Source organism: Mus caroli, unplaced genomic scaffold, assembly GCF_978045245.1.
Source record: "Mus caroli unplaced genomic scaffold, Mus_caroli_1 scaffold_7, whole genome shotgun sequence".
NCBI classification, from domain to species: Eukaryota; Metazoa; Chordata; class Mammalia; order Rodentia; family Muridae; genus Mus; species Mus caroli.
In genome coordinates this window covers 63,958,202-63,982,740 of record NW_028227262.1, presented here as the reverse complement: position 1 = coordinate 63,982,740, position 24,539 = coordinate 63,958,202, and the positions used below count along the sequence as shown (strand labels likewise).

Here is a 24,539-nt window from a genome sequence, read left to right as displayed (position 1 = left end):
CCGGAATTTGTACCACACAGCACTCTCTTTTGCCTCCTTGCATGTAGCTCAGGCTAGCCTGGAACTATGTAGCACAGGCTGGCCTCAAACTTGTGATCCTTCTTCCTCTGCCTCCCAAGTCCCAGGATTACAGGTGCCAGCCAACAGACAAACCATGGGCTTAAATATCTTTCCTACTGTATGGTGGGGGAGGAGGGTGGATAAATCTTCAGTGCAGATATAGGAAGGTTGACACTAGGCACTCAAATGCTTTGGGTGACTTAAATATCCAGAGCTTAAGCATCCTGAGACCCTACTTCTTCTGACCTAAGGAGGTTCCGTCCAAGCCTAATTACTGAGGACCAGCAACAGGGGTGCACCAGGAGCTGCAGAGAATACCAGGGTAATAAACACCCCACCCCCACCCCCTGCAGAATGGCACCAAATGGCAACTGCAGCCCCAGCTAAGTGGTGTGGTTATGAGCCACACTGGGCATGGAGAATGGGGAGATGATGGTTTCACCCAGGACATAACTCCTTGACTCTAGGGGAGCCTCTGTCTCATGGTGGGACTCAGAGCTAACTTGGGGTTGCCCTCTTGTCCTTCTGGACACAGCATGAGCCATTGGTGGCCCAAGGGCTCATCCACTCACTGATAGATGAGCCACATGGAATAGAACTCACAAATGAACCAAAGAACAGTTCTTATTTTTGGTTTGTATCTTACCTTTCCTTACTGAACTCAGTGGCTTTAGGACAGAAGTCACAAAATTTGCCCTCTTTATCCACTCCCCCACCCCGCCAGGCCCAACAGTCAGTAAATATGCCTGTGATCAATGCCGGTGAGCACAGGCATCCTAGGCGCACGGGCCATGAGGCAGTGTTGCCTGTGATTTCAGAGTGGTAGCTCTGTCACCTGAGGACCACACTGCCTCTCCCACAGGCGGTCTCCTTTGTCCGCTCATTTCAAAACAAACACACAAGCTGGCTGCGGTACACGATCTTTTTATTCTTCATAAAGTGCTCACAACATGAAGCACAAGCTCTTTATAGACAGGAGTTTCAAAGAGGAAGACAAAGGGCCGAGCAGAGCTGTGCCTGCTCGCTGCCTGGCTGGCTGCACTCTGCAGTATGTGGTAAGGAGCAGACATAATGAACAAAACCCTGGCCTCAGTTCAGGACCTCTCTGGAAGACACCCCTGCCCTGGCCATGTAGGGAAGCCAAAGAGCAAGGATGGATGAAAGATGAGAGAAGGGCTGGGACCAATTAAAGCCCAGAGGAAGACCTAGCAGAGGGACTCAGTTCCTCAAGAGATACCTCCAACACCCAAGGACTGCCCCTACCCCCAAACTCTGGGAACTGGTGGCTACTTTCTCATCTCTGAGTTGACCTATAGTTGGTAACTGCACAGTGGTGGACCCCGTTGTGGTTCTTCTGCTCTATGCTGGCAGAAGACTGACATCATCCACAGAGAATATTCTTCTGAGGTGTTCTGAGTGAACCCATGACCCTGTCTTTAGAGACAGCTGGAAAGAAGTTACTGCTTCTCACTGGGCCCAAAGCATCTTTTGTCAGCATCTCCCCTCCTTCACTCATACCTTTTGTAATGCACAGCCACCAACGACCCCTGCGGATGCCAGGGAGACTGGCAGTATTCACAAGCAAGCTAGAAGTTGGACCACAGAGCAGATACCTGACTTCACTTGAATGCACTTCAGCCAAGCCAGGAGAGATTGGTGAGCAGGAGGGATTGTACAACAAGAACAGAACAGCTGGAGAGCCACGGGCATTTGCCTAAGCTCAGGTGTCTCCTAAGGCAGAATGAAGCCTCCTACTTCCAGACGAACCCACTCACTGGTCCAGCATAACTGGGACCCACAGTAAGGTGCAGGATAGCCCCAGACCTACTGTGCACTAGATTTTCTATCCCAGGATGCTCCAAATAAGGGTCAAGGGAGGACCAGGAAGTGGGAAGGTGGCTTAGGACATCTCCTAAGCAGGTTGGCCAGAGCCTTAGCTGAGGTACTTCTTGGGGTAGTAAAAAGCCTGGTCCACAGCCCCCTTTCAGGACCCTCACAGCCGTTTTCATGTGCTCAACAGGAGGGAGGGGACACCATGGCCAGAGAGACATCTACATCCAGAGGCTCTTGTCCTCACCCACAAAAGGCACGTTTAATTGGTTTCCAAATGTTCTGAGCCCACAGTAGCACAGTTTTGGCATCTGACAGTGTTAACAGACATGGATGGAGACCTGGTCCACAAAACATGAGCAGTTCCAAACCCCAACCTGGAGGGTCTCGTGTTAGGGCGGTAGGGAGGACTGCAGGAGCAAGAAGTCATTCCCTCTGTGCCCACCCCACCTCCCACCACTACTGGGACATGGAGTGGGAGGGTCTGAAGAGGGGCAGGGGGCAGCTGAGGAACAGGCACATACCACCACCACCACCACCCTGTGTACATGCTCTAGACAGAGAGACAAGATGAAAACACACAGGCTCCTTGCTCTTAGGGTATAGGCACAAGGCTGAAGTGTAGGTGCCCTAGTTGTCTACAGTGCACAGACAAGCAAGCAGCTTAGTCCCCATCCCTGTCCCAGTGGCCTAGGAGACCCTCCAGGTGCCAGAGGGCAATGGAGATGAAGAGTCGGTCAAGAGGAGAAACAACTGAGCAGCCTCATGGGGTGAGCTGTGCTGTCAACAGTGTTGCCTTAGATAATTCAGCTCACCCCAGAACCCAGAGCTCACTCCTGCTCCATCTTGACAGCTAACAACCTTGTTGCAATTCTCTGGGGAGCCCCATAACCTCACGTGTGAGAATGGTCAGGTAGGGAAGACCCAAGGCTCCAGTGGGAGTTCAAAGAGCCCCTTCCAGCAGCCAGAGCAGAGGCAGGATGGGAGGGGTGGGTGCAGAGTCACCATGAGAGCAGGCTTGCCTACTCAGGTGAGAGCAGTCAGTGGCGGGCACTACACAGGTCCTCACCATCCCTCCAGGGATGGCGAGAAGGGCTACTTGGGGGGGGCAGGGGAGATCTGCAGCAGTGTGGGCGAGGTCTCCATGATCCGCACCAGCAGCCGGTCAATGTAGCTCTCTAGTTCTTGCACATGCTCGTCTCTCTGGCTCAGCTCACGCTCACGCTGCAGGAGCAGGCCAATGAGCTCATCATGAGTCAGGTGATAGTACTTGGCCGACTGGTCCAGCACAGCAGAATCCTATGGCCAGATAGAATGCAACTAAGCAGGGGAGGGCCAGCACTCCCCCCAGCTAGCCCACCCAAACCTGTTTCCCCGCTGTAGAACCCAGACCTGGCAGCAGCCCGTCTCTACGGCTGGAGATGTCCTCTCCACTTAAGAGTTGTGGCACGGGAGCTACCAGTTACCTGCTCTGCCCCCCAGCATCACTTGGCCTCTGTTCATCTTACGGCCTGTTCTCTCAGTTGCCCCCTAACACCTTGCTGCACCTCACCTTCGGCCTCTTGGTGTCCACACTTGAGCCAAGCTGGGACGCTGGAAGCACAGACTGGATGCCGCCAGATGTGACAGTTTTGAGCCTCTCCAGTCCGCTACTCAGGGCTGTGCTCAGGCTGGTACGGGGCTGTTTCCTGTCGGGGCTAGCCTCCACAGGGGCAGCAGTAAGGGGTTTCACAGGGTGGGGACTGCAAAGACAAACAGGAGGTGAGATGCAGGGACCGAAGGCCGCACAAAGGTTACACCACCGTCTCTATGATATCTCAGGACAGCATCCTGCCCTCCTCAACGCACCAGCCTCAATTCAGCATGGAAAACTGGCCTACAAACTCTTCTACCTGTGACCAGTCTTAGGCAGCCATTTCCCGTGCCTTGTCTTCTACACATCTAGTGTCCCAGTCAAGCCCATGGGTGTGAGAACTTCAGGGTGAAGAGCAAGAGAGCCCCTACAGACTATGGTGCTCCCTCATCTTTATCTCTCTCTGCTAATGGCTTACCATGAGCTTTGGGACAGGACTGCAAAACCTCTTGACCTTGACCCTGCCTCCTCCCACAACCCTGTCCGGAGCGTGGGGACTGCCTTACTTTTCTAACCTCTCCCTTTCCTTGAGTACTCAGGCCAAGACCTCCATGCTGATACCCCAGGCCAAGTAAATCTGCTGGGTCCCCTCCTTGACTTCTGAGCCGACAGCTACCCACCTCTCCCCTTCTTCAAAGACCTGCAGCTAGTGTTCTTACCTCTACCAGCCTCCCCTCCATCTAAATTGCTAGTTCTCCGGATTCTCCTTCTCCTGGACACCCTTTATCTCGCCAGCTACAGTCCAGCTGCTTCCCTGGGGTCCTCCTGGACGTACCTAGTTCCCCTCACACCTCTAGGAGGCCCTCCAACTCATCCACTTCAGCCTCACCCATCTTCCTCTCCTAGCTGTACCTGCCTTCTGGCCACCCACTCCCTAATCTAAGAGACAATTAGTAGCTTTCCATTAATTCCTTTAGTGACTCCTTTCTAGATAAGATAACAGATTCTAGGACAACAAAGGCTCTGCCTGTGCATCCTGGGCCATAACTACCCTCTCCTCAGTCATAAATACCAATGATCATCCGACCTTTACAAAAACTAGCTAGACATAGTGGTACACACCTGTAATAACAGCACAACAGAGGCAGAAGCACCAGGAACTCAAGGCCAGCCTCTGCTAGATGAAACTGTGCCTCATCAACTGCCCTATTCCTCTACCCTTCTTCTACTAACCTAGCTCCTACTACTGTGTCAAAGCTATGCAAGCTCACCTCCTCCAGGAAACCTAGTGATTCCCTAAGCTAAGCTAACCCTCTCCTGGGATGCCTTAGCACCTGACGTCTGCAATAGTTATATAAGCTGGAAGCATTGGGCCCATAAATCAGCTAACCTGTCCTGGGGGAACCTCACAGATCCACTCACCCTATAGAGAGACTCCAGGCCTTCAGGCAAAGAATAGAAAGTAAAGCCACTTAGTCTTAGCCCCCCAGCACCCCTGGCACGGGCTCAGGATGACCCGTGCTCCTCAGGACGGGGCTGGTGTCTAGTCTCACAGACAAGAAAGCATATCAAGTGCCCACACGGGGAGCTTCACCTCACTGGGCCTTCACCTGTCCTCTCATCTGGAGTCTGCACTGGAGATGGTCTGAAAGCAACTCCAAGGCCGCCTGTCTCAACAGCCACCCTCAGTGCATGGAGGTACCCTCTCAGCAAGCAGCTACAGTGCTAGGCTCTCAGCCTGAACCACTCCCACACTCATCTGAGAAATAGGGACAGTCCTATATGACTATCACTTCACATATACATATGAAATGAAACCAATTCTGAAAAGAAACCCTGTAAGTGTGAGTATAAATCAAGGTTTTACTACAAGATATGGGCCAGAATGAGGACACTGTGACCAGGAAATGAGGAAACCATAGCCACCAGCTCCTACAGCCCCACCCACCACTGAGTGTCACCAGCAGGCCCTACTGCCTCCCCCACTGAATGCTCCCTAGCCATCCACCTGGACTAGGCATGCCTTAGTTCTGGCACAAAACAGGTGCTTGCTCAGAGCCCTGCACATATGCCTGAGCAGGCTGGGGGGCCTCAGAGACCAGGGCTAGATCCTGAGCCACTGCCATCCTGAACCGCTGCCCTACTGGGTCACTCTCACTGAGCCCTGATCCCAAGTCTCCATGACCACAGCCACAGAGGCATCAGCTGTCCACTCAGCTGCCCTGAACAGATGGGAGTCCAGCCCAGAAAACCAATGACAAAGCAAGCCAGTGAGGTGCCTGGTGCAGCTGAAAAGCCTTTTCTAGGAGCTTTTGGTATGGAAAGCACTTGAAGACCGCTTTCTCTCCTCTCCTCTGAGACTGCCTTCAGCTTCCTCTCTAAGTCCCAGACCTTCTACCAGCTCTCTGCTAATTCATCCTACCTGGACAGGAAACTGCTGTGGGTCCCACTACGACCTGTTACCTGAAGAAGTATCATCACTTTGTGGAACCCCGATTCCCCCAACCACAGCATCTTTGTACAACTGATACAGCTCTCATTCCCATCTCCTGCCAGGGCACACTAACTCTCTCCAACCTCACTCCTCAACCCCTACCCTTATCAGGTGCTGTTTCCCAAACCCCCAGCTTATAGGGCCACACAGATGTCCCATGTATAATCAAAGTCAGAGCTGGTCCTACAGAAGTGCATGGCTTCAAAGCCTTCACCACCTGCCTCCAAATAGAGGAGACCCTTACCACGTGCCCTCAGCAAACATGAAGCTAGACAGTGAAATACTTCTACTCCCAGGTCATTTCCCCGCCCACTTTCCTCCTGGGAAGGGTTCTGGGTGGACGCTCACCTGCTGCTGGGCTGGGGCTCCTCAGCTGGTCGTGTCTCCAGGGGCAGAAGCACAAGCGGGGAGGCTGGGGTGGCTGCAGCATGGTCTTCCCCATATGGTGTAGGGGAGCCCCCAGTGGGGGAGAGCTCAGGGGGACCGAGGGGTGAAGCTGACTCCTCGGGAGGTGAGGAAGAAGAAGTCAAGGGCCAGGCTATAGGCAGGGGAGGGCACGGAGGGCCTGGCACGCCGTGGCGGTGGCTGGCCCAGGGTGGGAGAGGGGGCGGTGGGAAGGCAGGTTCTGGGGGTGTGGGCAACTCTTCTGGACCAGAGTGGATAGAGGATCCCCTTGACCCTGGTGCTGATATGGATGGGAGGCTGGGGGGATCTTGGCTTTCCTGACATAAGAAGGGATTGGAGGTCTCCAATGCCTCCTCCTCTTCCTCTTCCTCCTCTTCCTCCCCCTCCTCCTCTTCCTTGGCCCGCATACCTGACTGCTGGGAGGGGACTGAGAGAGGCCCAAACCCCTCTTTGGCTAGCTCCTGACTCTTGTTTTCAAAGCCCTCCTCTGTCTCTGAGGTCCCCAAGACCTTCTGACTCAGCAGAGTGGAGCTGATTGAGTTATGGGATCTGGGGACAGGCCCCTCAGGGCAGCTGGCGGGCCTAGGTGGACAGTCCCCAAGCACAGGGCCACTAGTTTCTCCTACTGGGTCTTCAAGTTCTGACTTACCTATCAGGGTTCCAGAGGGCAGTCTATGCAATTTCTCCAACTCTGGATTTACCCATTCCTCCTTAGATTCTTGGGGACCAATAACCAATGCACTGGGGGTGCTGTCTTTTTCTACCCCTGGTCCCCTGCTACTTAGCCCCCCTGTAGCATTCTCTTCCTCCTCTTTGTCCTCCTCCTCCTCCTCCTCCACCTGAGAATTGGTGGGTGTGAAGAGGCGTGGTGGCTTGGGAGGTGGAGGGCCAAGCCATGGCCCCTCATCCAATCCCTGCTCTGGCTCTGGCTCCAGCAATGCTGGGAGCCCTTCGCTCCCCATGGGGGGCACAGTATCTGGAGATTCAGGCTGCACCTGGTAAGAAAGTACCCCATCGGATTCTCCCTTCGTGACAGGTGAAGCGACCTCTGCTGTAGGAGAAATGGTGATCACATCCCAAGGCCAGGAATCCTCTACTGTGTTCAGCTCCTGGAAAAGCTGGCTTCCATCTTGGGGGGCCTCCTCATCTCGGCCTCCAGGAGTGTCATCTGAACCAGGAAATCTCTCCCACACACTGAGAACTTCTGGGGAGCTGAACAGAGATGCCCCACTATCTGCTGGACTCTGCCCCGCTCCCCCTTCTGAGGCAGGAAGCTCCCGGTCTGGTGTTGAGGCTGAGGCTTGCAGGTGCAACTGGGCTGCCCTGGAGGATGGACCAGTCCCTGAAGACCCAAAGGGTCCTGGGTCAGACATACTTGTGCTTGGCTGGTCCAGTTCTGAGTCCACAGAAACCTTGGGCTCTAGCCATATGCTGCTTCCTCTTCTTCCTCTCCCAGGCTCTCCCTGGGGCTCTGTCGCTTTCACTGCCATGGTCCTAGGGCCTGGGTCTTGCAGCCCATCCTCCTCCAGCCCCATTCCTGCAGGGGCCAGGATCCCACTCCCGGCCTCTTGCTGCAGCCTGCCAGCAGCAAAGATGTTGAAGGTGTCGTCCCACTCAGGCAGGGCTTTCCCAGGGGAGGCCAGGGGGGCCAGGCTGGCCCTCGAGGCACTGGGGAGAGAGGGAGCAGGTGAAGGAGAATTTAGTGCTATGTCGGCTTTGAGATCCTCGAAGAAGGGGTTGCTCTGCAAGGAGTTGAGGAACGGGTTGGTGACCCCCAAGAATCCGGATGGGGTGGCTTCAAGGACAATGGTGGCAGCAGTGGCAGTGGCAGCGGCAGGGGAGGTGACTGCAAAAAGGTTAGTGCTTAGCATGGGAGCAGCAGCGGGAGCAGGAGGGGGGGCCAGAGCCTGGGGGGAGCAGGGGTGAGGAGCAGCTGGGTCAGATTCTACCTGAGGAGACACGTCCAGGCTGTGGAGAAGACAAAACCATGAGCCTCCTGGTTAATGCTGAGACTGGAAATATCCCGGCCAAGTACCATCCCTACCCCAACTTCCACCAGGCCAGGTGCCACACCACCACATGGGCTATATGGAGCCACATGACCCAGGGAACCAAATGAATTATGAGGCACCAAAAGGAAGGAGGCTGAGAGAGCTCATGGACAAAGACAGCAGTAAGAGAACCAAGCAGGAGCTTGAGTTGCAAACTGAAATAGACTACACTTTACTGAGCTCTTGCAGGAAGGGATAAGGACGAGACTGTCATCAGGCAGATGTCCAAGAGAGCTCAGCACATGGGGAGGGGCAGAATTACTGGCTAAGGAATTATTCTCCTACAGCAATAGCACCCTCATCTTTCCCCTTGTAGGCCAGCCTATGGAGTACACACATGCTGAGCTAAGCACCTTTACTTCCCTGGGACACAGTAAGAGAAAAAAGCAAACCAAATACCCCAGTGTGTGCAGACTGGCAGTGGCCTGTGGCTGAGCTTGCTGTCAGACCCCAACTTTGGTGGCCTTACACCTGCCCTCCAGCAGGGTCCCTCCTCACAGGCAGCTTTTCAGTTCTCTAAGCTCCTGGGGTCCCCTTTCTTCACCTCTCCCTCCTAAGTGCGAGCATCTGGGGAACCTCCTCAGATCCACCTTCCCCACCTAACCAGCAGCTTCCCAGAAAGCACTGGTGCTGAGCCAAGGCAGCTGAAGCCAGGCTCCGCTAGCGTCATGATGAAAGGTGAGCTGCGGCAGGAGGGCAGGAGCCCGGAGCTCACCACACTCTTCCAGGAACTCAAGGCCTAAACTAGACAGGTTGTACATGGTGCCTGGCAGGCAACAGGAAAGAGACCAGGTCAGCCAGAGGCCAGAGGAGGCTCCAAAAACATTGGGGGCAGAGGTCAGCTTCCCCAGCAGGACACAGCCAGAGTCTCCTAAGGACTCAGCTTCCAAAGCTAATCATGGTGGCAGCAGGAGGAGCAGCCGCGCAGTGTCGACCTCACCGCAGAGCCGTCCTGGACTACACCACACACTTGCTGCCAACCAAGAAAAGTAAAGGAGGCTGAGGCTTTAGTTGGTGTCATGTTTGCCCAGCATGCAGGAAGCTCTGGGTTCCACTCCCAGCAGTGCATTGACCAGCTGTGCCAGCACAAGCCTGCAATCCTAGCAATGGTTCAAGGAAATCGTCCACTGCATAGCAAGTTCAAAGGCAGCCTGTGATACATTGGGCTTAAAAACAAACAAATAAATAAATAAATAAAGGCTAGGTGTGGCAGCACACCTTTAACCAGCATTGGGAGGCGGAGGCAGGAGGATCTCTCTTGAATTGAAGGCAGACTGGTCTACATAACAAGCTCCAGGGTCAGCCAGAGCTACATGGTGAGAGACCCTATCTCAATTTTTTAAAAAAGGTAATTTTTTAAATCCAGCTTTCAAAGATTCTTATGACCTTACTTGTCCCCTAGAATAGCTCCAACTAAGCTGGAGGATAGAGTCTCAGTCTCTAGACTGACCCCCGCCCTAGACATAGATAAAGAAAAACAGGAGACAACGTCCCCACCTTCCCATGTCCCACCTCCAGCTCCCAGCTTCTAGTTCTGCTTCTACAAACAAAACAGGGGGATGACACTGAAAAGGGAAGAACTCTGCTCAGGGAGTTACTCCACAAATGCCCCCACCCTCACACACGTCCCCACCCGCACAGATTCTTCTCCCTTCAGTCCAGGTAGGTCCTAGGGCAGAGGCCCAGGTTGAGCCCTGAGAGTCAGGGGAAGGAGGAGCCACACACTGACTACCACTACTCAAAGCCCTGCCTAGAGCATCCATATCTCCCAAGCTGCATCCCAGAAAAGGGTCTGGGGTTCTCTGAACTAGCCTCTCTTTATGCTTCTCATGAGCAGCCCTAGTGACCCCATCAGCATTGCTCGGCCCTACCTGACACCCCACACCCCCCCACACACACACACACTCACCCTCAGGCTTGCAGCAATCCACTGCCAGTCAGACTTGAGGGAGAAGGGCACTAGAGAAGATGACTAGGAGCTCCAGGCTCTGTCAGCAGGCTCCTCCCCACCATGATTCCCCAGAGATGCACAGAAACTGGTTGGTATGGAATCAGCAAAGGGCTCTCTCTTGAGGCCAGGGTTCTAGGCAGCAGGCCCAACAGGTTTCCCGGAGCCAGCAGGGCTTGCTGACATCCTGCTGTTCTCACCTTCAGAACCTCCCCACCTTCACTGCCCTGCTCCACACCTAGCACATATTCTTCTGGCTGTGAACCTGGCCTTTAACATCTGCGCCCTCCAGCAACCAAGCACACGCCCTGTAGGTCATCAGTGGGACACTCCTGACCCACCAGTGCACAAGATCTTCTGTGTGGGTTGTGCCCCGAGAATCATTGCAGCAGAATGGATAAAACTGGAGGGTATTATACTATCTGAAATAAATAGGTCACAGAAATCAAAATAGGGTGAACTCAGCAAGGTGGCTCAGCAGTTAAAACACTTCTTCCCAGGACCTGAGTTTGGTAACTGGGCACCTACATGGTGGTGAGAACCCATTCCCATGAGTTGTCTTCTGACTTCTGCATGCTGTAGTCACCATAGCCTACAGGTCTCCCACAAGTGAGCAGCATAAACTTCTGCAAGACTTCTCCAGGGCTGTGCTCTGGAGCCTACCCAGCCAGCCTGGCACAGCCTCCCCCTCCCAAGCAGTAGGGAACAACATATGCTGTCTTGTCTCTCTCAAGGCCAAATTCTGGAAGGAAAAGAGACAAGTCCAAGCCACTCTGTCCCTTCAACCCATGGGAATAAGCTTCGTGGCCCGAGGGAACCATAGGACGATTGGTTGAAGCTGCCACTTAAATGTGAAACACCAATTCAATGCAATGGTTCTCCCCACCCTTTAAAGTTTTCTGAGATAGTGTCTCTCTGTGGAGCCCAGGCTGACCCCAAACCACAGAAGCCCTCTTGCCAGGACCTCCTGAGCACTGGGATCCCAGGCATGTGCTGCCATTCCCAGATGCCCTTAAATTAAAACCATGACCTGGGGCCATCTCTGTAGAAAGCAGGATTCACTACTAGCTGGGAATTTCTTGGGCTGAAATGAGCTCTGTGTTCCAAACACTAGTCACAGAGGTGACAAGTGGCTCTATGAAAGCCACACACCAGTCCTCAAAGGTTAAAGCCAGCCTTCAAGACACCACCTGTATACAATGTACCCTCTGGCCAGCCATCCCTCCTGAGCTTGGAAGCTCCTGCCACCTCCTAAGATGTGCTCCAATTCCCAGAAAGTATGTCCAGGAGGTATGCTTCCCTCTTATTTGCAGGATGCAATGGGGAGACACAGAGCCACCTTCTAGGCTTAGGCAGAGACCCTAGCACCCATCTTCCAAAACCGCATCACTGCTAACCGAGAAACTATTCTGGGAAAACACTCACAGACGGGACAGGAAATATGCTAACGCTAGCCAGAGAGCACCTGAGATGGCCCACACTTTCTGCAACCACTAATAGCTGTCCACCATACTTCAGGAGGGATAGAAGTGCTAAAGGCCATTTAATAACACCCCTGGCTCACTGTGGCACCCAATTCCTGACCCCTAACCCCAACCCCAGGGAAATTTTCACACTCATGTTTGATCCCCTCCTGTGTTCAAAGGTTGCTGTGGGGAAAAGGAGCAAACACAAAAGCCCTAACTGAAGAAACGAGAAGGCTTAACACGCGAGCCCTGTGTTAACTCAAGCACAGGACACAGCCATGCCACACCAGGCAAAGGGCTCAGCAGGTCCTGTGGCCCAGATAAGGCTCAGTTCTGACTCCCCTCAGCCTCACATACATAGCCGATCAAGGGTAAGAGCCACATGTCAGAGGCCTGCTCTGTTAGGAGGGCCAGCAGAATCATCCTGCTAGCTACTGAATTCTACAACACTGCGGTAAGCCTCTCCACAGAGCACAAGTGCCACAGAGTCACTAGAGGGCGCTGCTGCTCTTACTCAAAACAACCTTTCAGGCTTTGTGACAGTAGCCCCGGGCACAGGGGTTCCAGTAGGCTGGCTGGCTATCCCAGTCAGAGGTAGAGATCTTCCTCTAGTTGTAACTAGTTCTGACTCTAACCTGCAGGTGCTGCCCTGAGCTGCCTTGTCTCTCAGCTTTTTCCCTAGAACTCTAAGCAAGCATTCCCACCAACAACTCCGGGGTCAGCTTTTCCTCCTGCTTCAGGGAACCAAGGTCATCATTCTGCTGGGGCTCATAGTCTCTGAGGGTGACCCCTCTTACCCTACCTGGATGCTTGGTCGGGGCAGGAAATCAGGGTACCCCAGCCTATAACAGAATCCAAAACCAAACGAGGGCAGGACAGAAATCCCTCTTCCTTCTGTCCACCACGGACCCGAGTTGAGGAGTCAGAGAAGCACAAGGAAAATGGTGGAAGGAAGCTAGAGTTTCAAGGCCCTGCCCCTCTCCTCTGCTGGGAAACTGGCATAGCATCTTTACACCTGGGCCCAGCCTTCTCTAGACCCACTGAATGGGAGAGGTAGACTTGCTAAGGGGAAGAACAACTGGCTTCAAACGCTACCTGGGACTGCCACCAATCCTGGGCAGCAAGACAGATTTCTGTGACCTGCCCATGGAAACCCTCCTTAAGGCCCTGCCAAACAATACAGCAGCTACTCTGTCTGAGAAGGGATCAGAGGCTATGACCAGGACCAGAGGAGAAGTCTAGGCACGGTGCCAACAACAGTGACCAGCATTCCCAGCAGAGTACGCCCCAAGGTAAGAAACACTAGGTCTTGGGGAGGGGAGGGGCTTACTCAAGGGAGTTGCAGTAGTCTCTTTCCAGGCTAGGAAACAACTAGGTGAGGAGGGAGGGTGCTGCAGGGAATATTTAACTCCTGTCCCTCAAGGGGACAAGATCCCAGAGCCAGGTGGGTACCCAAAGGGAGTCACCTATCTAACTTCAGGGGAAAGTGCCTGAAGGGACAGTCCCCAGTCTCAAGGCTTCCTTACCTTGAGGTCAGGAAAGCAACAAGCCACACCAATGTCTCTCCCTTCCTTTGTACTACCAAAGCAAGCATCAGGGCCTAGAGCCACCTTGATCCACAGGACATTCATGGCACTGTGCCCTTGCTACTCACCTGTGTCGGCAGGCACAGTACACGCCTTGGCTCAGGAAGGCAAGATACCCCACTTAACCATGCAAAGCTAGAGCTCAGGCAGTCTGCTCCCTGCTCCTCCCAGCTCCAGGCCCCAGGGGCCACAAGCCCAACCTCCTTCACACAGAGCAAAAAAGTAGCCTTGCTGAACATGTACCTTGGCTTCTGAGTTGGCTCCTTGGATTCTCTCAGGCCAAACCAGCTACTCTTGGCCTTTTCCTCCCCGGTGGATGAATGGTGGGGGGAGGCTCCCAGGGACGGACTCCCTTTCTCCCCGACTGAGCCACGGCGCCCCAGCTCACTCCGACTCAACCCTTGGTGGTGGTGGTGATGGAAGAGCCCCATTCGGGGCTTCCGATCCTTTTCTGCTGCCACAGCCTCAGAGGAGGCCGGCATGGGGGTGGCAACCTGGACTGGCTTCCCCTCAGGTAGCCGGGCCCCCTCCTCCTCTCCAGAGCAACTGGCTCCTTTGGCCTGCTTGCTCAGCTCCTCCTGTCCAGGCACTGCCTCTGAGCTGCTGGTGCCATGGCTGCCTCTGCCCCAAGAGTCATCCGAGGACCGAGACCCCTCCTCAGAGGACCGAGGTGGGACACTGTGTAAGGAGCTTGAGGGTGGAAAGGGGCCTGAGATGGAGCTGCGGTGCCGTAAGGGGGGCTGAGGTTCCTCATTATACACATGGCTCCCATTGACGCAGAGGGAAGAGCGGGAGGCACCATCAAGGTGGCCTTGGAGCTCAAGAAGGGCCCGGGGAGGAGCTGCTCGAAGCTGACTGGCCTCATCACTGTATGTCCTCTTGTGGGTGAGCAGCTTGGGGGACTGTATAGAGTCCCTACCTGGAAAGGAAATGTGACCGTCAGCACTTGGCAGAGGGGCCCTGTTTCCCTCCTTCCTTCCACCCGGCTGGGAAGAGCCCACCCTGTCCCCTTGCTCACCCCCTTCAGTGGACAGCCAGCTGCTGTGGCTTGGTGAGCGGGTGAGGAGCTCCGCCCCAGGTCCCTGGTAGACCAGGCTGCCACTAGTGGAAGACAAGGTGCTGTCAGAGCCCAGAGAGGTGTTAGACTGTGTGAGCGAGGACTTGCGTAGCTTGTTTCGGAGGAAGAAACCTTTGGCTTTGCCCATCTTGCCCAGGCTGCCTAACTCAGGATCCTCCAGGGCGCTGCTTGGAAGAATTGCTGAGGCAGATTCGAGATCATACTTCTTCTTGCCCTTCACTCTGTCCTTGAGCTTGCTGAAGGGAGACCGTGGCTTGTCCTTCATGGAGAGATCAAACATGCTGGCGCTCAGGTTGTTCCGTGTGAACTGGATGGTCACCTGGATCTCACCGCGCTCCTTTTCCTTCTTGCCTGGCTTGGAGTGAAGCCTGTACCACCTGAGAGAAGAAGCAGGGCAGAGCTCTGGTCACAGGTGCCTCAGAACCCCTCTTTACTTCCCAGGACAGCCACAGCCACACCCACCATCACCACCAGCACTGGCACACGAGCTTGGGTTTTGGAAATACCAGTGTGGCTGGGAAGCTCTTAAGCTTATCTATGATGGAGAAAACCACATCCAGGGTAGGAAAGCACCTCGGGTACCACTGAGCAGGCAGCAGTGACCAGGACACAGTCCCTCCCAGCCAGTGCTTTTCCTGGAGCTCAGAGACCCCACAGTAACTCCTTACCCCCTCTACCTGTAACACTGAAGCCCAAAGGATGAGGCCAGGCCTGTTGAGAACTGCTCCGTTTCCAGGCCCTATCCATGACTCACATTATCCACTCCCAGCAGATCTACTCTGAGCCACCAAAGAGCCCACAGAGGCCCAGGACACAGTGCATGTACACACAGTCCTCACGGATGCACTGACTCACCCCGAGTCCTGCCAAGAATGCTCTGAGGCGGAGGAGCAGACAGGCATGCCTGAGACCTAAAGCAAGAGTGCAGGAGGAGAAGTGCCCTCATCTGCCCTCCTCCCCCACCTCCATCCTGCCAGGTGCTCCAAGGGGCTCATCCCTTGTTCTACAGATTGGGAGGTAAGGCTTAGACTCAGAACAGCAGACAAGCAGGGACAAGGACATCCTTGTCCCATCACTCCCAAGCCCATTTTCCTTAGCTACACCCTCCCCAGGGAGTCACAGAGACAACCCCTACTCTGGCTATAATGGCTTCAGGTTTGAAGACCCCAGACTGGCCTTGAAATCACTATCTGATTGCAGTTTCCTGTGAACTCCACCACCCAGGTACTGGGATTATGGGTGTGCACCATCACACCCACTCACCTCTCAGAAAACTGAATGTACTGTTGCCGTGCAAGGAGCAAGTGGACTTGTTGGGTTTTACCTGCCGAGGAGCAAACTTGTGTCCACCAAAAAAAAAGTCTCTCAGAAGCTTGTAGCACCTCTATTTGCAACAGCCCAGACTTGGAAGTTGCCAAGGTGCCCTTCAGTAAGTGAGAACATAAACACGCCTGTATGGGCAGTGGAACTGTATGCAATGATAAACAAGAATGAACTACAGAGACATAAAAGGACACAGGAAAATTTGTAAACATGCAAGATAAAGAAGGCTTCATAGACATTCAAGAAAAGACAAAACTATCAAGATAAGAGAAAGATCAGGACAGATCATGGCAGGCAGTGCACACCTGTATTTTACCACTGGGGACGCTGAGGCAGGAGGATCACTGAAAGCTTGAGATCAGCCTAGATGATGCGAGACACCCTCCCCCTTAAAAAACCAAAATGACACAAAGAAAGAGATCAGTGGTTGGCAGGGGACTGAGGGAAGGAAAAGGAAGTGAACAGGCAGAGCAATTTTGTGAATGAGTAGGGCATTTTTATGGAGTGAGACTATCCATATGACGGCATTGTGGTAAATATGTGTCATTTTGTTTCAACAACTGAAGACTATGGAACATACAGAAAGAACCCTGATGTATAACCAGCCATGGAGACAGCAAGATGGCCACAAATTAAGAAGCAGCCTGGGCTACACAGAGATCTATAGGCCAGCTAGGGATGACATCCCGAGACCCTGTCTCAAAAACTAAACAATAAAGACCTCTGATGCCTTGGTAGTCAGCCTCTCATCCATAACAAATGTACCACACTGTTGCCAGATGTTAGCAACACAAGACACTGGTGCTTGGGGGAGGTGTGTGGGGTGCTGGACAAAATTCAAACTTTAACTGACTTTCTCTAAATCCAAAAGTAAAACTGGTCTTTTAAAAAGCAAAGGATTAAGCCGGGTGGTGGTGGCGCACGCCTTTAATCCCAGCACTTGGGAGGCAGAGGAAGGCAGATTTCTGAGTTCGAGGCCAGCCTGGTCTACAAAGTGAGTTCCAGGACAGCCAGGGCTATACAGAGAAACCCTGTCTCGAAAAACAAATAAAAAACAAAAAACAAAAAAGCAAAGGATTGGGGCTAGGGAGACAGATCAGCTGTGAAGAGCATACCCTGATTTTGGAGACTCTCCACTCACAGTAAAGTGGTTCACTAACCCCTATAACTCCAGCTGTAAGTGAGGCCCTCTTCTGGCCCCCACCAGCACTGCACACAGGCTTAGTGGTCCCATGGCAGTCGCTGTGAGACCATCTTACCTAGTATAAACAGCTTCAATGGGAAAGAGTTGCTTTAGCTCAAGGTATTATCAGAGGCTTCCCTTCATGGTCCATGCCTCCCTCGATTCTGCATCCCTGGTGAGGCTACAGGAGCTCATGGTGGAGGTTGCCCACCAGGGCATCTCCTCTGGGAACCAGCGTGATAGCTGGAGCCTCTTGCTTTAGGACAGTGTTCCCTGGCTTTGGGAACCCTCTGGACAGAGTCCTCACAGGAATGCTTGAGTGCTTCACTGTCTCCCAGGTCCTTCTGGGCCTAATAAAGTCATGGAGCAAACCCTGTTTAACAGCAGATCTGGGCCAGGTTCATTGGTGAACACTAGTACTGAAAAGTGGAGGTTCTCAGAAACAGGACATTAATTTCCTCTCAGTATCACCTGCCGGGGCTGAAGATATGGCTCAGCTGGTATGAGGGCCTGAGTTTGGGTCTCTCACACACATAAGAAGCTGGCTGTGGTGTTCTGTGACTGTTACCCCAACAATGGAGAAGAAGGGGATCCCTGGGGTTTGCTGTAGCTGGTCCATGAGCTCTAGCTTCCAAGTGAGACTGTGTGGAGAATAAGGAGCAGAGCAATAGAGAAGGACACCAGAGATGACCTCTGACCTCCACATGTACATACACCACCCACTACACTTACACACTTGAGCTCATGCACACACACATGCAAACAGACACACACCTCTGCTTACTTAGTGATTGCAAAGAGGAAAAGGTACCTTTATGAAGAGGTTGGAGCACATCCTTTAACTGAGTCTCAGCTTTTTTTTTTTTTTTTTTTTTTTTTTTTTTTGGTTTTTCGAGACAGGGTTTCTCTGTGTAGACCAGGCTGGCCTCGAACTCAGAAATCCGCCTGCCTCTGCCTCCCAAGTGCTGGGATTAAAGGCGTGCGCCACCACCGCCCGGCGAGTCTCAGCTTTTTAAACTGAGGGTTGTGACCCCCAGAAAGGGAAATGAGTGTGGAGGCTGTGAACAATTTGGCAACCACAAAGGTCTACAAACAATATAAAACCCACAACTTATTTCAAAATCAAACCTGCTGTGATTCCAAGGTGCGATTGCTGCAGGCACCTTTGCTGCAGTTCACGTCTGAACACCCCACATGCACACTTTGCACTGTACACACCCTTCACAACACACAACTCCAGCAAACACTGCCCAACACCTGAGCTAGGATTCAAGGCTATTGCATGTCATGAGTCACCATGTTTTTATGGCATACACAAAGTGTTCTGTTTTTAGAGAATCATAGTTTAATCACAGCACAAAGTCTTCATATTTTCCTGTTACAGCACGTCTCTGGGTTGCATTAGAGTGTATGATAAAAGTTGCTGTCTGAGGGCTGGGAGGACGGCATACTTAGTAAAGCACTTGCCACACAAGTGTGAGGACTGAGTGTGAGCCTCAGTACCTGTGTGAACAGCGGCCAGTTCAGTGACTTGTACTTGTAAAGGTGGCACTGTGGAGACTCAGACAGGCAGATCCCTGAGGCTCACTGGCCAACCAGCTTAGCCTGTCATTCAGATCAGTGAGAGACCATTAAGAAACAAGATGGTTAGCTCCTGTGGTGGTTTGAATATGTTTGGCCCAGGGTGTGGCAGTATTTGGAAGTGTGGCCTTATTGGAGTAGGTATGTCACTGTGGGCATAGGACCCTCGTCCTAGCTGCCTGGAAGACAGCCTTGTCCTAGAGGCCTTTAGATGAAGATGTAGGACTTTCCCTCCTTCTGCACCATGCCTGCCTCGATGCTGCCATGTTCCTGCCTTGATGATAATGGACTGAACCTCTGAACCTGCAAGCCAGCCCCAATTAAATGTTGTCCTTATAAGAGTTGCCTTGGTCATGGTGTCTGTTCACAGCAGTAAAAGCCTAACTAAGACAGCTCCTCACCCCTGGACTACACACACAGATACAGACACAAACACAGACACACAGACACACACACACACATGTCTTACATACCCCACTTACATGCCACACACATACATACACATGTGCAAAAATTCCTAGAGTTGACTTGTGTTTCCTTTAAAAACAAACATTAAGTTATGAGAAAAAACATCCAATCTAGGCACAAACAAAAGCTCAAAAATTAAAAATTAAAAATTATTAAATGAAGTTTGGTGGCATTAGAACACTTGCTAGGAATTTTTAAAATGGCCCTAAAGCACACTTTTGCCACTTTGCAGTACATATTGATGTGAAGCGAGGATCTCAGCATTGCTTATAAAGTCAAGATATCTGTGGGCTCTGGAACTGTTGAAGATGCTCCACATCCTGCAATTCCACATAGCCAGCTGAGGTTTAGAATTGGTGTTGTTAGTTTTGTTCTTTGGAAAGAATTTCACTATGTAGTTTTGACTGACCTGGGATTCATTTATGTAGACCAGGCTGGCCTAGAACTCACTCTATAGACCAGACTGGTCTGGAACTTGCAGCAATCCTCCTGAGTGTTTTCATCACAGATATGCATGCTGGGCCCCACTGAGATTCAATTCTTTATGCAAAAAGAATCACCTTCATCTCATTAACATGAATTTTTTCATTTTTAATACATGAAAAAATATATGTATACAAAAATTGTTTTAAAATACATTTCTTTTTTAAATTAACATTATACACATTGTATTTTATATGTATGGGTGTTTTGCCTGCATGTATGTCTTTGATGTGTGCAGGTGCTTCTGAGACCAGAAGAGGGCGCTGGATCTCCTAGAACTGGAGTTAGGTCACAGTTGTGAGTCTCCATGTGGGTTCTGGGAACCAAACCTGTATCCTCTGGGAGAGGAGCCAGTGTTTTTAACCCCTAAGCCATCTCTCCAGTCCTTCATAGTTTTTACTTCTTTTAAGACTTATTTATGGGGCTAGGTAGGAATTGCTCACTTCCGTAGAACATATGATAAAAATGGAAGTGTACAGAGATTATCGACTCCTGCACAAGTATAATGTGTCATTTGTGAAGCATCCATTAGAAAGGAAGGAAGGGGACTAGCAAGATAGTTCAGCGGGTAAAAGCACTGACTGTTCTTCTGAAGGTCCTGAGTTCAAATCCCAGCAGCCACATGGTGGTGGCTCACAGCCATCCGTACTGAGATCTGATGTCCTCTTCTGGTGCATCTGAAGACAGCTACAGTGTACTTATGTATAATAATAAATAAATCTTTGGGCCGGAGCAAGCAGGGACTGAGTGAGCGGGGCCGACTGGAGCGAGGGGTTGACCAGAGCGAGCAGAGGTTCTAAAAATTCAAATCCCAACAACCACATGAAGGCTTACAACCATCTGTACAGCTACAGTGTACTCATATACATTAAATAAATAAATAAATAAATCTTTTAAAAAAGGAAAGAAAGGAAGACATATTTAGTCACTACATAATACCTTATCACATCTTCATGCTATAAATTTTTAAATCATTTTTTTATTATTGGCCTTTCAGGTTTTTAAAAAATTAAATTATACTTAATTTATCGTGTGTGCGGGTGGGTAGAGGGATTGTGCCTATGTGGCGCAGAGCAAACGTGAGGTCAGAGAACAACTTATGGAGTCAGTTCTGTCCCGCCATGTGGTGCGTGGGGAATAACGCAGCTGTCGAACTTGGCAGTGACTGCCTTTCCCTGCTGGGCCACCGAACTGGCCCTCTAATGGGATCTGTAATTTCAAATGCCCAATAAGCTGGGAAGATGGCTCACTGCGTGAGAGTGCTTACTGGACAAACATGAGAATGTGGGCTTGGATTTCCAGAACTCATGTGAAAAGACAGGTGTGGACTGTGTGCCAGCACAGAGACTGTGTGTCAGAGGCAGAAACAGGGGACTCCTGGGGCTTTTTGGCCACCAGTCTAGCTACAGATTCGATTCCCAACACCCACATGGCAGTTCACAACCAACTCTTAATCCCAGTCCCAAGGGATCCAAGGCCTTCTTCTGACCTCCCAGGGCACCAGGCACACACATGGTACACATACACACCATCCAGTCAAAACACTTGTATACATAAAATAATAAAATAAATATATGTGAGAATGATTTTAACGAGTTAACTAATGTGGGAATGGTGGTACATGCTTGTAACCGTGCTCAGAAGGTTGAGACAGGAGGACTCATCCATGTTTAAGGCCAGCCTGAACAACATAAAAAAGGACTCTCCAAAAAAGTTGTATTGCTTTAAAAAGAAACACAGTTTGATAGTATACACCTATAATGTCAACACTCGAGAGGCAGAAACAGGGGGCTTACTGCAAATTCAAGGCCAGCCTGGGCTATGTTGTGAGTTCCCAGGCAGTAAAGGCTACAGAGTAAAAATCTGCCTTGGGGGGGGGGGAGAAGGAGAGAGAGAGAGAGAGAGAGAGAGAGAGAACAGCAAGAAACTATGAAAGAAACAACACAAGAAAGTTTTCTTGAGCCGGGCATGGTGGCGCACGCCTTTAATCCCAGCACTTGGGAAGCAGAGGCAGGCGGATTTCTGAGTTCAAGACCAGCCTGGTCTATAAAGTGATTTCCAGGACAGCCAGGAATACACAGAGAAACCCTATCTCGAAAAACCAAAAAAGAAAGAAAGAAAGAAAGGAAGGAAGGAAGGAAGGAAGGAAGGAAGGAAGGAAGGAAGGAAGAAAGAAAGAAAGAAAGAAAGAAAGAAAGAAAGAAAGAAAGAAAGAAGGAAAGAAAGTTTTCTTGAACTGAAAGCCACCAGCAAAAGGCCCCAAAGTATGTAACCCAAAGAACAAAGTCAGCACCACACCCACCAATGTTGCTATGAGACTTCCAAACCACAAGCAAATAAAGAAAACTCCAAAGGCCTCCATTATCAATTATCATTACCATTATCACTGGGCAATGACTATCTCCAAGCATCTGAGGGAAATGCTTCTCACTAGTCTAGAATTCAAGACCAGAACTCAAGCAAGGGTGAAGGCCCTTAGCCCTTAGCATTGCTGCCAACAGGCTCAGAGCCCATGACACACACAGCAGGCATGCATGCATACCTCAGGAGCATAAGGCAACCATTCCTCACTGGGAGCCCCCTTCCCCACAACACTGGCACCTTGGAGGTCCTGGCAGGCAGGGGAGGTTGGGAATGGGAGTGGCCCTTTCATTAAAGCCTGCTGTGTAGCTAGGCTTGGTAAGTGCACAAGTGTAACCCTAGCTCTCGGGAGGCTGTGGCAGGAGAATGACCAGCTCAAGACCAGCCCGGGTTACATCGTGAGGGAGTGAGTGTGGTTAGATTTCTCATCCAAATATACAGAATAAACTCACCATAAGGCTAGTGGCAGTGGGCTTGTTTTATTGTGGGGGAAGGGGGCTCTTAATGTTTGAGGCAGGGTCTTGTTATGTAGCCTAGGCTGGTCTCTAAATTAGGATCTGCCAGCCTCAGCTTCTGAGTCCTGAGGTTAAGGCATGTGTAACAATAGCTGATTTCTCAGCCTTTAGGTGTTTTAAGAACCAAGGTCCCAGTCACTTTTCTCAAATCCAGACAAAACCCCACCAAGAACTAAGAAATAGAAGAGGGAGGAGGGTTATAGACTCTAACTCCAATCCTGCCCCTGCTAAGATGCTAGGAGGACCACAGACATCCTCTGTGCTTGGCCTGAAGGTCACATGCAGCAAAAGAGATCACCGGGTGACAGGCTGCAGGGAAATTATCTTCTCTGTGGCTATTTTTGTACTGCTTGAATCTTTTATAAGGAGCATCTATCATCACAGTAATACAAAGGAGAAATACCAGGCCTGAGTTCTTGTCTTCCTCTACAGCTTCTGGGCCCACCAAAGGGGGTACTCTAGGGACTTTCCCAGGTAAAGGCAAGGGGTGTCAGCAGCCCAGGCTGAGGATTGACCCTTTTTCCTGTGAGGTCACTACCTCATCTGATACTTCTAGGAAACTTGAGTCTGTATCTGTGAGGCCAGGAAGGAAGAGGGGCTTTGCTCAGTGTGATGGTTAATATTAACGGTTTATCTGAATGATGGAAAGTTACACAGGGAGCAAGCACATCTTTGAGGGCTTTTATCTATTAGGTTCATTGATGTGGGAAGACACACCTTAACCGCAGGCAACCATTGCTAACAGCTGGGACCCCCCCCCACCCCCCAAGGAATCAAAAGGAAAAGGAAACTAAGCATTACATCGTTGCTCTCTGCTTCCTGACTGCAGATACAATGTAACCAGCTGCCTCCCATTCTTGACAGGATGACCTCAGTGCCTCCATTTACCACAGTACCTCCAAACTGTGACCTAAAACGAGCCCTTCCTCCCTTAAGCTGCTTTTGTGAAGGTATTTTATCACAGAAAAAGGGAAAGTAAGTGGTTAAGACACTCAGCATCTCTCAGATTCTCTTGTCCATAGAAGAAGACTGGGGCTACAAACGCTTGGGACATAGAACACGGTCACTCCTGTCCTTCAACGGGTTCACTCGGCCCCTCTCTAGCAACCAGATCAGGCACCTTAAGCACTCTGAGGACTTGGCCAGAGCTCAGCCTCCTCCAGAATGGGGACCCTGCTCTTGCTGAGATGACAAAAACCCTCAGAAATTCTTGCATCCTTATTCCTAGACAAGTCCTCAAGTACACCCCACCCAGACCTGCCAGGCACCAAGCTACTGGGTTCCTAGGGGAAAGGCAGCCATAGACACTGCCTAGGAAGACTGACACAGGGGACACACACCAAAGAAACAGGGACAATCAGGCAACTTCCTGCAGCCTGAGGTTCCCCACATCTCTGTCCATGAGAAGGCAGACACAAACAGCCATAACTAGCCATGTAGCCCTCTCCTAACAAATGTTTGCCCCTCTCCTATCTCCAGCAATGGACAAGGGAAGGTAGGACCTGACTTAGAAGCTCTCAGGTATCCTTCCTCACTCTCCATCCTCTGCTCCTCCAAGTCCACCTGGGTGGGCTTGTCACAGCCACGTCAACCTCAAGGGCCATTCTGATGCCTGGCCCATTACTCCCATTCAGGGTTGAGACCTACCCAAAATCCATTAGGATTTGGCCAAAGTCTCAACAAAGCCTGGGCTGTGTTGTATATAAGGCCAGAGCTCAACAGCCAAGGCCCCACCAAGTTGGGTATCATTAGCTAAGGCCACACCCTGATGGGCATCATCAGTGCAGGATCATTTTGTCCGTTATCCCTCTAGACACACCAAGCCTAATTAGAACATACGGAACTATAAAGTTCTGACTGGAAATATAGATATGACAGACATATCGGTGGGGACACCTCAGATGACTACTCTCAGTCCTGGGTGAGAACAGGATGGATGGTCCCTGCCTTATCTCCACCAATTTGTCAAGTCAGAAACTGAATTTCCTTCCACATGGCTTCAGCATCCAAGGCACTCAGGTGAAACCAAAAGAATCCTTTGTTGCCCTGGACCCAGCCATGTCATAACTTACTTTTCTATCTCTAGTTTTTTAGACAAGAGTCCAAGATGTTGCCCAGGCTGGCCTCAGATTCT

General features: G+C 51.3%; 1 protein-coding gene across 3 annotated transcripts in view; it reads right to left on the bottom strand.

Annotated features, from left to right (window-relative positions):
• Positions 1-974: 974 nt before the first annotated feature.
• Rab11fip5 (RAB11 family interacting protein 5) overlaps positions 975-24,539 on the bottom strand; it is a 39,835-nt gene continuing 16,270 nt past the window's right edge. Inside the window, exons 2-6 of one of the 3 annotated variants that reach the window (XM_021164093.3) lie at positions 14,432-14,868; positions 13,657-14,332; positions 6,306-8,330; positions 3,443-3,632; positions 975-3,189 (exon numbers count right to left, since the gene is read on the bottom strand). In XM_021164093.3, coding sequence (XP_021019752.2) covers positions 2,986-3,189; positions 3,443-3,632; positions 6,306-8,330; positions 13,657-14,332; positions 14,432-14,868 — 3,532 coding nt within the window. In that variant the 3' untranslated portion in view covers positions 975-2,985. The remainder of the gene's footprint in view (positions 3,190-3,442; positions 3,633-6,305; positions 8,331-13,656; positions 14,333-14,431; positions 14,869-24,539) is intronic. The other 2 variants (XM_085840474.1, XM_085840475.1) reach the window with 2 other exon arrangements.